This window comes from Bombina bombina, chromosome 1 (assembly GCF_027579735.1).
Source record: "Bombina bombina isolate aBomBom1 chromosome 1, aBomBom1.pri, whole genome shotgun sequence".
Taxonomy (NCBI): Eukaryota; Metazoa; Chordata; class Amphibia; order Anura; family Bombinatoridae; genus Bombina; species Bombina bombina.
The window spans coordinates 168,132,406-168,148,889 of record NC_069499.1 but is presented as its reverse complement, the minus strand read 5'-3'; the positions used below and the strand labels follow the sequence as shown (position 1 = coordinate 168,148,889).

The following is a 16,484-nucleotide window of genomic DNA, read 5'->3' as shown; positions in this document are numbered from 1 at the left end:
AAAATACTTATGGGCAACCTGGCCTCCCAAGGCACCTAAATCCCTTGAGCAACACACAAACCCCATACAGCACCCCAGCCGGAAAGACTTGCATCTATCAAAATTACAGTCAACAGAGGATGAGTAAACATTGCTCCCTGAGAAATGTGCTAGGGAACTAACCACCAAGAGAGAGATAGCCTTACAAGAGAACTCAGGAACATAATTTGTGATAACTGGGAGCGATCCCTGTTCCACTGATTTAGCATGCCTCATAGAAAGCCGAGCAAAAGGCACCACACACATCTGATGCTGCCATCATCGAAACAATTACTTCCATACAGGATGCTACTGAAGGAAAAAGGCTGAGCCTGAAGATTCAGACAAGCAGACGTTAACTTTGAAATCCTTATCTATGTTAGAGACAATCTCATGGAGACTGAATCTATTTGAAATCCCAGAAAAATCACCTTTGTCTGAGGAATCAAAGAACTTTTTGGCAAATTTATATTACAACCATGAAGCTGAACAAATGACAACATTTAGTCCCAAAAAGTCTCATACCTTGAAAAGGAATAGAAAGCAATTTATTCTTAGTAGCTGCAAAAAAAGTAACATACATTTAAAAAATAAAAAATATCCCTCTGAGCTCAAAGTATATGTGCTAATGAAGCTAGCACTAATAAGCTGGCCTGAGGGAAATACAGCCACCCTCTAAGAAACATAGATTATGCTTACCTGATAATATAATTTCCATCTGTGGGAGGAGAGTCCACTGCTTCATTCATTACTTGTGGGAATTAAGAACCTGGCCACCAGGAGGAGGCAAAGACACCACAGCCAAAGGCTTAAATACCTCCCCCACGCCCCTCATCCCCCAGTCATTCTGCCAAGGGAACAAGGAACAATAGGAGAAATCTCAGGGTATAAATGGTGCCAGAACAACAATATTAAATATTTATGTCCGTCCCCGGAAAAACGGGCAGGAGCAGAGGACTCTCCTCCCACAGATGGAAATTAAATTATCAAGTAAGCATAATTTATGTTTTCCATTTTAATGGGATGAGAGTCCACTGCTTCCTTCATTACTTGTGGGAATAAATACTCAAGCTCTAGAGTACACTGAATGAAGAACACGGGAGGGTAAAAGGAGGCAGACCCTATACTGAGGGCACCACAGCCTGCAGAACCTTTCTCCCAAAAGTTGCTTCCGCTGAAGCAAAAGCATCAAATATGTAAAATGTTGCAAAAGAATGTAAAGAGGCCCAAGAAGCCACCTTACAAATCGGCTCCATAGAAGCCTCGTTCTTAAAGGCCCAAGAAGAGGCCACAGCTCTAGTGGAATGAGCCGTAATCCTCAGAGGAGGCTTATGTCCAGCCGTCTCAATGCGAAACGGAAAACACTCATCAGCCAAAAGATAAGGAAGTCGAAGAGGCCTAAAGTCTAAATTCGTACGTGGCCTGAAGATAGGACTTCAAGGCACAAACCACATCCAGAATTAAGTTGAAAGGAACCACAATCTCTTGATTGGTGTTGTGAATTGACACACATGGAAAGCCAGCATGGAAAGCCAGATAAGGAGGGACGCTTTGCTAGACAGTAATCACAGATACTCTGCATGCAGAAGCAATAACCCGTAGAAAAACAGAATTTATGTTTACCTGATAAATTACTTTCTCCAACGGTGTGTCCGGTCCACGGCGTCATCCTTACTTGTGGGATATTCTCTTCCCCAACAGGAAATGGCAAAGAGCCCAGCAAAGCTGGTCACATGATCCCTCCTAGGCTCCGCCTACCCCAGTCATTCGACCGACGTTAAGGAGGAATATTTGCATAGGAGAAACCATATGATACCGTGGTGACTGTAGTTAAAGAAAATAAATTATCAGACCTGATTAAAAAACCAGGGCGGGCCGTGGACCGGACACACCGTTGGAGAAAGTAATTTATCAGGTAAACATAAATTCTGTTTTCTCCAACATAGGTGTGTCCGGTCCACGGCGTCATCCTTACTTGTGGGAACCAATACCAAAGCTTTAGGACACGGATGAAGGGAGGGAGCAAATCAGGTCACCTAAATGGAAGGCACCACGGCTTGCAAAACCTTTCTCCCAAAAATAGCCTCAGAAGAAGCAAAAGTATCAAACTTGTAAAATTTGGTAAAAGTGTGCAGTGAAGACCAAGTCGCTGCCCTACATATCTGATCAACAGAAGCCTCGTTCTTGAAGGCCCATGTGGAAGCCACAGCCCTAGTGGAAGGAGCTGTGATCCTTTCAGGAGGCTGCCGTCCGGCAGTCTCGTAAGCCAATCTGATGATGCTTTTAAACCAAAAGGAGAGAGAGGTAGAAGTTGCTTTTTGACCTCTCCTTTTACCAGAATAAACAACAAACAAGGAAGATGTTTGTCTAAAATCCTTTGTAGCATCTAAATAGAATTTTAGAGCGCGAACAACATCCAAATTGTGCAACAAACGTTCCTTCTTCGAAACTGGTTTCGGACACAGAGAAGGCACGACTATCTCCTGGTTAATGTTTTTGTTAGAAACAACTTTTGGTACGTAAAACCACCTTATCTGCATGGAACACCAGATAAGGAGGAGAACACTGCAGAGCAGATAATTCTGAAACTCTTCTAGCAGAAGAAATTGCAACCAAAAACAAAACTTTCCAAGATAATAACTTAATATCAACGGAATGTAAGGGTTCAAACGGAACCCCCTGAAGAACTGAAAGAACTAAGTTGAGACTCCAAGGAGGAGTCAAAGGTTTGTAAACAGGCTTGATTCTAACCAGAGCCTGAACAAAGGCATAAACATCTGGCACAGCTGCCAGCTTTTTGTGAAGTAACACAGACAAGGCAGAAATCTGTCCCATCAAGGAACTAGCAGATAATCCTTTTTCCAATCCTTCTCGAAGGAAGGATAGAATCTTAGGAATCTTAACCTTGTCCCAAGGGAATCCTTTAGATTCACACCAACAGATATATGTCTTCCAAATTTTGTGGTAAATTTTTCTAGTTACAGGCTTTCTGGCCTGAACAAGAGTATCAATAACAGAATCTGAGAACCCTCGCTTTGATAAGATCAAGCGTTCAATCTCCAAGCAGTCAGCTGGAGTGGGACCAGATTCGGATGTTCGAACGGACCTTGAACAAGAAGGTCTTGTCTCAAAGGTAGCCTCCATGGTGGAGCCGATGACATATTCACCAGATCCGCATACCAAGTCCTGCGTGGCCACGCAGGAGCTATCAAGATCACCGACGCCCTCTCCTGATTGATCCTGGCTACCAGCCTGGGGATGAGAGGAAACGGCGGGAATACATAAGCTAGTTTGAAGGTCCAAGGTGCTACTAGTGCATCTACTAGAGTCGCCTTGGGATCCCTGGATCTGGACCCGTAGCAAGGAACCTTGAAGTTCTGACGAGAGGCCATCAGATCCATGTCTGGAATGCCCCACAGTTTAGTGATTTGGGCAAAGAGTTCCGGATGGAGTTCCCACTCCCCCGGATGCAATGTCTGACGACTCAGAAAATCCGCTTCCCAATTTTCCACTCCTGGGATGTGGATTGCAGACAGGTGGCAGGAGCGAGTCTCCGCCCATAGAATGATTTTGGTCACTTCTTCCATCGCCAGGGAACTCCTTGTTCCCCCCTGATGGTTGATGTACGCAACAGTCGTCATGTTGTCTGATTGAAACCGTATGAACTTGGCCCTCGCTAGCTGAGGCCAAGCCTTGAGAGCATTGAATATCGCTCTCAGTTCCAGAATATTTATCGGTAGAAGAGATTCTTCCCGAGATTAAAGACCCTGAGCTTTCAGGGATCCCCAGACCGCGCCCCAGCCCATTAGACTGGCGTCGGTCGTGACCCACTCTGGTCTGCGGGAGGTCACCCCTTGTGACAGGTTGTCCAGGGACAGCCACCAACGGAGTGAGTCTCTGGTCCTCTGATTTACTTGTATCTTCGGAGACAAGACTGTATAGTCCCCATTCCACTGACTGAGCATACACAGTTGTAATGGTCTTAGATGAATGCGCGCAAAAGGAACTATGTCCATTGCCGCTACCATCAAACCTATCACTTCCATGCACTGCGCTATGGAAGGAAGAGGAACGGAATGAAGTATCCGACAAGAGTTAGAAGTTTTGTTTTTCTGGTCTCTGTCAGAAAAATCCTCATTTCTAAGGAGTCTATTATTGTTCCCAAGAAGGGAACTCTTGTCGACGGAGATAGAGAACTCTTTTCCACGTTCACTATCCATCCGTGAGATCTGAGAAAGGCCAGGACTATGTCCGTGTGAGCCTTTGCTTGAGGAAGGGACGACGCTTGAATCAGAATGTCGTCCAAGTAAGGTACTACAGCAATGCCCCTTGGTCTTAGCACCGCCAGAAGGGACCCTAGTACCTTTGTGAAAATCCTTGGAGCAGTGGCTAATCCGAAAGGAAGCGCCACGAACTGGTAATGCTTGTCCAGGAATGCGAACCTTAGGAACCGATGATGTTCCTTGTGGACAGGAATATGTAAATACGCATCCTTTAAATCCACCGTGGTCAAGAATTGACCTTCCTGGATGGAAGGATTGTTCGAATGGTTTCCATTTTGGACGATGGAACCTTGAGAAACTTGTTTAGGATCTTGAGATCTAAGATTGGTCTGAACGTTCCCTCTTTTTTGGGAACTATGAACAGATTGGAGTAGAACCCCATCCCTCGTTCTTTTAATGGAACAGGATGAATCACTTCCAGAAGATAACCTTGGGAGACTATTTCTAGCGCCCAAGGATCCAGAACATCTCTTGCCCAAGCCTGAGTGAAGAGAGAGAGTCTGCCCCCCACCAAATCCGGTCCCGGATCGGGGGCCCGCATCTCATGCTGTCTTGGGAGCAGTGGCAGGTTTCTTGGCCTGCTTTCCTTTGTTCCAGCCTTGCATTGGTCTCCAGGCTGGAGTGGCTTGAGAAGTATTACCCTCCTGCTTAGAGGACGTAGCACTTGGGGCTGGTCCGTTTCTGCGAAAGGGACGAAAATTAGGTTTATTTTTGGCCTAATGGTCTAATTTTTTATCCATAGGATCTTGGAAAGCACAACTATCTTCTATGGGTATAGTGGTGCGCTTGTTTAGAGTAGAAACCGCCCCCTCGACCTTGGGGACTGTCTGCCATAAGTCCTTTCTGGGGTCGACTATAGGAAACAATTTTTTAAATATGGGGGGAGGTACGAAAGGTATACCGGGCCTGTCCCATTCTTTATTAACAATGTACGCCACCCGCTTGGGTATAGGAAAAGCTTCGGGGGGCCCCGGGGCCTCTAGGAACTTGTCCATTTTACATAGTGTTTCTGGAATGACCAGATAATCACAATCATCCAAATTGGATAACACCTCCTTAAGCAGAGCGCGGAGATGTTCCAACTTAAATTTAAAAGTAATCACATCAGGTTCAGCTTGTTGAGAAATTTTTCCTGAATCTGAAATTTCTCCCTCAGACAAAACCACCCTGGCCCCCTCAGACTGGTGTAGGGGCCCTTCAGAAACAATATCATCAGCGTCCTCATGCTCTTCAGTATTTTCTAAAACAGAGCAGTCGCGCTTTCGCTGATAAGTGGGCATATTGGCTAAAATGTTTTTGATAGAATTATCCATTACAGCCGTTAATTGTTGCATAGTAAGGAGTATTGGCGCGCTAGATGTACTAGGGGCCTCCTGTATGGGCAAGACTGGTGTAGACGAAGGAGGGGATGATGCAGTACCATGCTTACTCCCCTCACTTGAGGAATCATCTTGGGCATCATTTTTACTAGATTTTTTATGACATAAATCACATCTATTTAAATGAGAAGGAACCTTGGCTTCCCCACAGTCAGAACACAATCTATCTGGTAGTTCAGACATGTTAAACAGGCATAAACTTGATAACAAAGCACAAAAAACATTTTAAAATAAAATCGTTACTGTCACTTTAAATTTTAAACTGAACACACTTTATTACTGCAATTGCGAAAAAGTATGAAGGAATTGTTCAAAATTCACCAAAATTTCACCACAGTGTCTTAAAGCCTTAAAAGTATTGCACACCAAATTTGGAAGCTTTAACCCTTAAAATAACGGAACCGGAGCCGTTTTTATATTTAACCCCTTTACAGTCCCTGGAATCTGCTTTGCTGAGACCCAACCAAGCCCAAAGGGGAATACGATACCAAATGATGCCTTCAGAAAGACTTTTCTATGTATCAGAGCTCCACACACATGCAGCTGCATGTCATGCTTTTCTCAAAAACAAGTGCGCCATACCGGCGCGAAAATGAGGCTCTGACTAAGATTAGGGAAAGCCCCTATAGAATAAGGTGTCAAAAACAGTGCCTGCCGATATTATTTTACAAAAAATACCCAGATTAAATGATTCCTCAAGGCTAAATATGTGTAAATATGATCGATTTAGCCCAGAAAATGTCTACAGTCTTAATAATCCCTTGTGAAGCCCTTATTTACTGTCTGAATAAAAATGGCTTACCGGATCCCATAGGGAAAATGACAGCTTCCAGCATTACATCGTCTTGTTAGAATGTGTCATACCTCAAGCAGCAAAAGACTGCTCACTGTTCCCCCAACTGAAGTTAATTCCTCTCAACAGTCCTGTGTGGAACAGCCATGGATTTTAGTAACGGTTGCTAAAATCATTTTCCTCATACAAACAGAAATCTTCATCTCTTTTCTGTTTCAGAGTAAATAGTACATACCAGCACTATTTTAAAATAACAAACTCTTGATTGAATAATAAAAACTACAGTTAAACACTAAAAAACTCTAAGCCATCTCCGTGGAGATGTTGCCTGTACAACGGCAAAGAGAATGACTGGGGTAGGCGGAGCCTAGGAGGGATCATGTGACCAGCTTTGCTGGGCTCTTTGCCATTTCCTGTTGGGGAAGAGAATATCCCACAAGTAAGGATGACGCCGTGGACCGGACACACCTATGTTGGAGAAAGGAACCTTTCAAGACATAGTTTAATGTCTACGTCATGCATAGGCTCCAACGGAGCCCATGCAAAACCTAAAGAACAAGATTCAAACTCCAAGGAGTAGCAATAGATCTAACCACATGTCTGATCCTAGCAGAGCCTTAACAAGTGACTGCACATCAAGAAGCTCAGCAAACCTCTTGTGCAGTAACACAGACAGGGCCCGAAATCTGACCCCTCAGGGGACTTGTAGAAAAACCCTTCTCCAGTTCATCCTGGAGAACAGAATAAGTAGGTCCTCCACACCTTATGATAGATGCGAAAAGCAACCAGCTACGAGCTTGAATAAGAGTAAAAATAACAAAAATAACACTCTCAAACAACCCTCTCTTGGCTAGGACTGCAACAAGGTAACTTCCATGGAGGAGATAACAACATCCCCACTAGTCCACGAACCATATCCTTCGCGGCAAAGACAGAGCAATCGGTATCACTGACGCCTGCTTGATTCGAGCCACTACACTAAGAAGTAGTGGTAACGGCCGTAAAAGATAAATTGGATTGAACCTCCAAGGCACCACTAATGCATCTGTTATCTCCGCCTGAGGATCCCTGTACCTCGACCCATATCTGGGTAACTAGGTAATGAGACGTCGTAAGATCTTGCAAATCTCTGCAAACACTCGGGATGGAGAGACCAATCCCCCAGATTAAAGTATTGTCTGCTGAAGAAATCCGCTTCCCAGTTGTCCACACCCGGAATGTGAATCGCTGACAGCGAACAAATGTGGGTCTCCGCCCATTCCACAATCTGAGATACTTCCCTCATAGATAGGGAGCTTCTCGTTCCCCCCTGATGGTTGATGTAAGCCACCGAGGATATATTGTCTGATTGGAATCTGATAAACTCGGACGAACCCAGCAGAGGCCAAGCCTTCAGAGCATTGTATATTGCCCGAAGATCCAAAATGCGATCGGGAAGGAGCTTTTCCTCCTGAGTCCATAGGCCCTTCCAGACAGACTCGCAACCGTAGTCACAATCACCCAGGATGGTCTTGAGACGGACATCCCTTGGGACAAGCGATCCGGACAAAAACCCTAGACAGTGATTCTCTCGATCTGTTGAGACAGATCTGAATGATCACCATTCTACTGCTTCAGCATGCACAGTTGCAATAGTCTGAGGTGAAACCTGGCAAGGAAATGATGTCCATGCTGGACACCATGAGACCAATCACCTCCATACACCGAGCCACAGATGGCCTTAAGGAGGTCTGGGGGGCAAGACATGTTGAAGCTAGCCTGCAATGTCTCTGGTCTGTTAGAAACAGATTAATGTCTATGAAGACTATTATAGTACCTGGGAATTCCACTCTGGTACTCGATACAAGAAAACTCTCTCTAGATTTATCTTCCATCCATGGGATCGAAGAAGACAGGAGAAATTCCGAATGGTCCACTCTCCGAAAAAACTTATTGGAGAATGCCGTGTTGGTCGGGATCAACCCCAGGTCAACTACTTGGAAAGCATTTATGCTTGTCACTATACCAGCTAGACCAAACAGAAGATCAATAAACTAGAAGTGCTGGTCCAGGAACGCAAGCCCTAGGAACTGAAAGTGGTCCTTGAGGATTGGTACGTGAAGGGAGCATCCTTCAGATCTATCTTGGTCATGAACTGCCCTTCTCGAACGAGGGGAAGAATGGACCCATTGTCTCCCTCTTGAACGAAGGGACATTTAAAAGCTTGTTTAAGCACATCAGTTCCAAATCGGATGGAAAGTTCCCTCCTCCTTTGGAACCACGAAAAGGTTTGAATAGTATCCCAAACCTCTCACTGTGATAGGCACCGGGACAATAACTTCTAAGAGAACAGATCCTGTACGCACCCCAGAAAGGCTGAACAGTCCTTGGGTGGCAGAGAATTGAAACCTATCTTGTGACCCTGAGCTATGACCTCCAGGACCCATGGATCCTGCACGTCACTGAACCAAGCGACGGAAAAGAGCAACAGTTTGCCCCCCTACACGATCCAAAAGAGGACCGGGGACCGCCCGTTCATGCCGACTTGGACTTGGCGGGCTTCTTGCTATGCTAGGATTTATTCAAGGACTGAACCAGCGTCCAAGAGCTATTGGTTTGCTCAGGCTTAGCAGAGGACTGCTGACATGGGCTTTATCAAAACGAAAATAATGAAAATTGTCCTTAGACTTGTTCATATTCTCTTGCGGTAGAAGGGCACCCTTGCCCCTTATGACCGTTGAGATAATGGAGTCCAGGCCTGGACCAAATAAAATCATTCCCTTAAAGCGGAAGGAAAGAAGTCTAGACTTAGAAGTCATATCCGCAGACCATGACTTCTGCCAGAGTCCGACGGGCCTGAACAGAAAAGGTTAAAGCCTTAGCATTTAGGCGAATAATCTGCCTAATAGCATCACAGATAAAAGAATTAGCAGTCTCATCTTCTATTAACCCTATCAGTTAAATCCAATAAATTATCTGATGTACTCTGGGAAGGAGTGCAATACATAACCTTTCACTTAGCAGGGCGAGGTAAAGCATTAAAAACCGCAGACACCGCCATCTGAGCTGCGCAGTAACGTCTGGTGAAAAATGGCCCCCTCCAGATGGAGGATCAGCAATGCTACGGGAAACTGCATGTGTAGAGATAAGCATGTAGGGTACCCACCTCACTGGATGAAAACTCCTCAGAGGTGGATGGCTCAGTGGTATCAAACAAGTTTGCTATTATCATATTATGAAGGCATATGGAACATAATTGAGGGGGTGGTAAGGCCTCACATTATAAACAGGAATTACTCTTTAGGAACAGAGGGCGCGCCCTCTAAGTAACAGAATCCTTCATCGCTAGTGCAATAACTAGAGAACTAAAAAAATAAAACATTTTATTAAAAAAAACTGCACCTTTATATCTCAATGGCTGTGGCACTCACCACCTCCCATGACCCAGACAGTACAGAGAGTGAGGACTCCTCTCTGATAGACACCCGGTAAAGAAAGAGGGAAGAATCATATGGTGCTCAATGCAGGACCGTCCCTGCTATGAGGATAAGCACGCCAAGCTTGTAAGCTGCATGGCTTCCAAAGTGAAACCTGTATATTTCATAACAGCCTATGAGCCCATAACATCTCACACATAAAAGCAAATAAACAAATAAGATTATCCCCCCCTGTTCAATAATCCCCCCTCAGGAGATATTTACCCTTGGTTCTATACAGATAAAAGGAGTCACACTGTGACCCTTTCTTCTAGCGTTATTACACATGTATAAAAAATGAAACGATCTTACCAGAATCTATGCCGTGGAACAGGAACACAGCCTTTCAAGTGTGACAGGTTAGTAGCATCGCTCCTGACATGGACTTGAGTGCAGAAAGCAGGCAGCGAAACTCACCAACGTTGATTGCTTAAGGAGCTGTTAATATGAGTCGGGATGGTTTCGCAGAAGAACTACCCCTGCATCTCCGGACTCTAACTTTCACCCATGCTCTCACTGAGAGGCTGACAGAATTACTTAAAACTCCAGTCCCATTGCGAAGAGTACTACCCTCCATAAGAGACTACTCCGACACTTATTTGCCAACCTCCTGTGACAAAAGGCAAAGAATGACTGGGGGATGAGGGGAGTGGGGGAGGTATTTAAGCCTTTGCCTCCTCCTGGTGGCCAGGTTCTTAATTCCTACAAGTAATGAATTAAGCAGTGGACTCTCCTCCCATTAAGATGGAAAATATAAAGTTACCTCAAAAGCTTTTAACCTAGAACTGACAACGTTATCAGTGAAGGTTTTAAGCATGCCCTGGAGTTAAAATAAAAAAGACAAAATAAGTGCAAAGGAAGTTTCCTGCACTAAATGACAGAAAATAATATCTTTATCCTTTTTAATAAAAAGGATAAAGATAAGCTTAATGCCTAATACTCCAAATATTTCCCTCATGACTAAGTCAGTATTGAAGAAGGGAACTCCAGGGTCCTAACCAGGAAACCCTAAAATAAAATAGCAAACAATCTTGCACATGTTCATTTTTCACCTACCTCCAGCAGAGGCAAAGACAAGACTGATTATCCATAGAGGTGGGAGAGTTTATATAGAGCTCTGAGGTTTGGGAATATTTGCCTCCTCCTAGAGGCAGGAAAAGCAATTTCCAGGAGTAATGGATCGTGGACTCTTATAACCTATATGAAAGAAATGACTGATATGTTTTCCCCTGGTCAGACACATTTAATATTTAGCTTGGTATACAGCCAGATTAAATGCCTTAGCAGGCAGAATTGTGGCCACTGGTCCCTATGCTGGACAAGCCAGGTGTTATTAAAAACTAAGATGAGATGTACATAAATAACAGTGGTACAAGTACTACATTATTATTTCCCGTGGTCCTACCTGAATATATAGGTAATGCACGGTCTGATTCAGAGTCACCATTTCAGAACTGGAGGATTTTTGGTCTTTGTTTTTGTCACATTCTTCGTCCTATTTCAGTAGAAGATTCAATTAATAACATCAAAATGTAATTCCCTTAATAGATGACACTCTTAAAAAGGTTAAAAAAAAAAAAAAAAAAGTTTCTCAAGTATAAGTTAAATTCCCTTTTTCAATATAGGTGCATTCAAGTACCTTAGTGCTGGATTTCATTTGATGTGTACAATAAAAATAAGGAGTCGATTGTAAGAAAGTGGTTAAATCTGGTTTTCCTCATCCGGTATACAATAGGCTATAAGCTAAAGTGTGCATTATCTGGCTGATTTAGAGATTGGAAACAGATAGTTATTCCCTCTACATAAACCAACCTAATAAAATAAGCTATTTGCTATAATCTTTTCATTTTCTAATTTTTATTTCATTTTTATCAACAGAGAAAAGAAACACAAAAATAAGCAGAAAGTTGAACATATTAACAAAGCCGCTCATGGCATAAATTCCAGCAGCTGAACGAGCAACAACAGATCGAAACATCATCAAGTTATATTCCATTAATGTCTATTTTACAATAAATTATATCCTATCACCATATATTTGTACCAATGAATAAATTATAGCAAGAGTATTAATCCATACTATAATTACACTGACTTCAAGATTATAATATCATTATTAAGTTTATTATTATTATGGAATAAATACACTCAATTTACATGATTAGAGTGCCAATGCCAAATCTCACTGTTTTTAGCTGAAACTCTATATTATTAAAAGGGACACTCAAGTCAAAATAAAATTTTATAAATCAGAAAGATCATGCAGTTTTAAACACTTTCCAATTTATTTCCATTATCAAATTTTGCAAAGTTTTTTATATTCAAACTTTCTGGGGAATAGGATCCTACTGAGCATGTGCACAAGCTCACAGGGTATACGTATACTAGTTTGTGATTGGCTGATGTCTGTCACATGATACAAGGGGCCATAAAATTTGAGAAAATTTAAATTTGTCAGAAAAAAAAAATGACTGCTTATTTGAAATTCAGAGTAGGTGTTAAATCATTATCTTTTTATTATGCACATGTTAATTATGCAATTCTACTGCATTGAATGGTCCTTTAAAGGGACAGTCAACACCCGACACAACTTATTAAGTATTATCTTTGTAGATATGGCCGCCAAACTCCTCCCTCTCCTCCTCCGTCCCCTTCTCTATTGAATTCCATGCTCGTTCACGGTGACGCTGTTCCTTTGCTAATGCGCATGCCCATTATAATTTATGTCCGCTCGCAAGCAGAAATAGAAAGTGCAGCTGCAAAATCACTGTAAACGCGTGTAAAGAATCAAACCGAGGATTGGATTCTGATTGGCGGATGCCTTTAAAATGAAACTTACTACGTAAAGGTGGGGGAGTTTGGTGGCCATATCTACAGGAGAAAATTGTATGTGCTTTGGACGATTATACATATAACGTTAGAGGTATTGAAAACGGGATGTAGTGCAGGCGCATCTTCTTTTGTTGATCTAAGGTATGGGATTAAAGGGAAAGTAACGGTTCAGAATGTTATATTATTCTGCACACAGTGCAGAATTATATAACATTATTTAAGCGGTAACTTTGAAAATTAAAAGTATTTCCCAATTTTGCTGTGTAAGGTTGGACTCCGCTCCATGATCTACTGAGCGGGTCTTGGATATCCAAAGCGCTTTGCGGGCTTGCTGGCTAGTCACAGCACATCCAGTCGCGCTATTGGAATAAATGTAGCTCGCTCCCGCTACTAGACCAGACTGTGTGCAGAATTATATAACATTATTCTGAACCTTTACTGTCCCTTTAAGTTGTGTCGGGTGTTGACTGTCCCTTTAAATGTAGCATTTACCTGTACAGGACTGTTCTCATCTTCATTTTCAAAAATTATCTCACTGTCAGAGTCCATTCCTGGCCTGTAAAAAGCAAGCAACAAAAATTAAGATTGACTACAAAATAAAAAAAGCAAGGTACATTATTGTGTCACCTGTGCAAACCTACACTCCCATATGTCCATTTACAATTACAGTGACACAATTTAAAAAAAAAAGATGACCCAGCCAACTAGAATGATCAGAAATAAAATGCTAACTGAAAGAGATACTTACAGAAATGATGGTGAAAAGACTCCCTCCTCATCGTCGTCATCCTCATCATCTTCATCACTTGAATCCTGATCACCACTGCTACAATGTGCACTGGATGATCTTTCACAAGATGTGCTCCACTCAACAGAACTTGTCATGATGGGGGCAGGTGCATTGGCCTCTATATCATCTAACAAACCCAGGTCATTCTTTACAATCTGCTCTGGCTTTGCCACCACTCTTTTTTCTTCTTCTACAGCTTCAGGTTTTGGGGTCACAGAAGAGGGATGCTCTTGTTTTTCAATCCAAGCATTGTAGTATCTTACAATGTTTTCATGATTGAGCCGAGATAACAATGTCACTTCACCTTTAATTCTTCTGAACTGTTTGCTCGCTGGATTAATTTGCACCCTCTTTACTGCATAATAGCAGCCATCTAGATTGTTCTGAACCTAAAATCAAAGGAATACCATAGAAAATAGTTTTGTACATAGTGATATCCAAAAAATTAGATAGATTACCTTTTATTTGTAAATCTTTGGTATATTCCACAACAGTGTACAATGAGAAATCACTAAACAAGTGAATTGAGAACAGACAGACAACCTCTAGAATAAGTAATTACAATGCGATTTGCATTACGGGTTGTCATAGATATTTAAATCTTAGATCAGTAATGAACAGACCCATCTTGGCAGCTTTTTTATAGTCCCTGGCATCTTCTGCACAGAAAAAAAACAATTTATGCTTACCAGATAAATTCCTTTCCTTCCGGATAGGGAGAGTCCACGGCTTCATTCCTTAATGTTGGCCACCAGGAGGCGGCAAAGACACCCCATCCAAAGGCTTAAATATCCCTCCCACTTCCTCATTACCCCAGTCATTCTGCTGAGGGTACAAGGAAAAGTAGGAGAAACATTAGGTATAAATGGTGCCAGAAGAATAAAATAAATAGGGGACCGCCAACAGACAAGAAAAAAACGGTAAGCATAAATTATGTTTTCCTTCCTAAGATAGGGAGAGTCCACGGCTTCATTCCTTACTGTTGAGAAAACTATACCAAAGCTCCAGAGGACACTGAATGAATAATGGGAGGGAACAAAGAGGAAAAGGCGGACCCTATTCTGAGGGCACCACAGCCTGCAAAACTTTTCACCTGAAAGCTGCTTCAGCCGAAGCAAAAACATCAAACGTGTAAAATTTTGAAAAAGTATGTAAGGAGGATTAGGTAGCGCCTTACAAATCTGATCCATAGAGGCCTCGTTCTTAAAGGCCCAAGAGGAAGCAACTGCTCTAGTGGAATGAGCCGTTATCCTCTCAGGAGGAAGATGTCCCGCTGTCTCGTAAGCTAATAGGATGACACTCCTTAACCAAAAAGATGGGAAAGTCTAAGTAGCCTTCTGCCCCTTACGCTTCCCCGAATAGACAACAAACAAACAAAGAGGAAGATTGTCTAAACTCCTTAGTAGCCTAAAGATAGAACTTCAAGGCGCGAACCACATCCAAATTGTGAAGTAAGCGTTCTTTTGATGAAGAAGGATTAGGACACAAGGAAGGAACCACAATCTTCTGATTGATGTTGTGATCTGACAACCTTAGGAAGAAAACCTAATTTAGTATGTAAAATGCCTTACCTGCATGAAAAATCAGATAAGGGGGCTCACATTGCAAAGCAGAGATCTCAGAAACTCTGCGCGCAGAGGCAATAGCCAATAAAAAGAGAACCTTCCAAGATAACAATTTAATGTCAACAGAATGCAGAGGCACAAACGGAACCGGTTGCAAAACCCAAAGAACAAGATTTAGGCTCCAAGAAGGAGCCCCAGATCTAAACACAGGTCTGATCCTAATCAGAGCCTTAAAGGACTGCACGTCTGGAAGCTCAGCCAGTCTCTCCCTCTGGGAACTAGCAGAAGGCCCTTTTCCAGTCCATCCTGGAGAAAAGATAAGATCCTGGCAACCTTAACTCTGTGCCAGGAAAAAACACGCTCTTTACACCAGAATATGTAGGTCCTCCACACCTTGTGTTAGATAAGCTGAGTAACTGGTTTACGAGCTTGAATAAAAGTATCAATGACACTCTCAGAGAAACCTCTCCTGGCTAAGACTAAGCGTTTAATCTTCACACAGTCATCCTCAAATAATTTAGATTTTGATGAACAAATGGACCTTGTATCAGCAGGTCTCTGCGACAAGGTAACTTCCACGGAGGAGATGAGGACTTCCCCACTAGATCCACAAACCATGTCCTTCACGGCCATGATGGAGCAATAAGGATTACTGATACCGGCTCCTGCTTGATGCAGGCCACCACTCGAGGAAGAAGTGGTAATGGAGGGAAAAGATATACGAGTTTGAACCTCCAGGGCACTGCTAGTGCATCTATTAGATCCGCTTAGGGATCCCTCAACTTCGACCCGTACCCTGGGTAGCTGGGTATTGAGACGGGACGTCATGAGGTCCATCTCTGTCGTCCCACACTTGCTGCATATCTCTGCAAACACCTCGGGATGGAGAGACCATTGCCCTAGATGGAAGGATTGCCTGCTGAGAAAATCTGCCTCCCAGTTGTCCACACCCGGAATGTGGATTGCTGACAGTGAACAGCTGTGGGCCTCTGCCCACTCCAGAATCTGAGATACTTCCTTAATCCCCATCGCTTCTTGTTCCCTCCTGATGGTTGATGTAAGCCAACAAGGTTATATTGTTTGATTGGAATCTGATAAACTGTTCCCCCCTGATGATTGATATAAGCTACAGTCGTGATGTTGTCCGACTGAAACCTGATGAATCTGGCCGAAGCCAGCTGAGGCCACGCCTGAAGAGCATTGAATATCGCTCTTAATTCCAGAATATTTATCAGTAGGAGGGCCGCCTCCTGAGTCCACAAACCCTGTGCTTTCAGGGAATTGCAGACTGCACCCCAGCTCAGGAGGCTGGCGTCCGTCGTCACAATAACCCACGCTGGCCTGCGGAAACACATTCCCCTGGACAGGT

General features: G+C 43.1%; 1 protein-coding gene across 1 annotated transcript in view; it reads right to left on the bottom strand.

Annotated features, from left to right (window-relative positions):
- Window positions 1-16,484, bottom strand: part of EIF2AK4 (eukaryotic translation initiation factor 2 alpha kinase 4) — a 396,156-nt gene that overhangs the window by 278,321 nt on the left and 101,351 nt on the right. The window contains exons 12-14 of the mRNA XM_053697714.1: window positions 13,509-13,939; window positions 13,253-13,316; window positions 11,334-11,423 (exon numbers count right to left, since the gene is read on the bottom strand). Of these exons, the coding sequence (XP_053553689.1) occupies window positions 11,334-11,423; window positions 13,253-13,316; window positions 13,509-13,939 (585 nt within the window). The remainder of the gene's footprint in view (window positions 1-11,333; window positions 11,424-13,252; window positions 13,317-13,508; window positions 13,940-16,484) is intronic.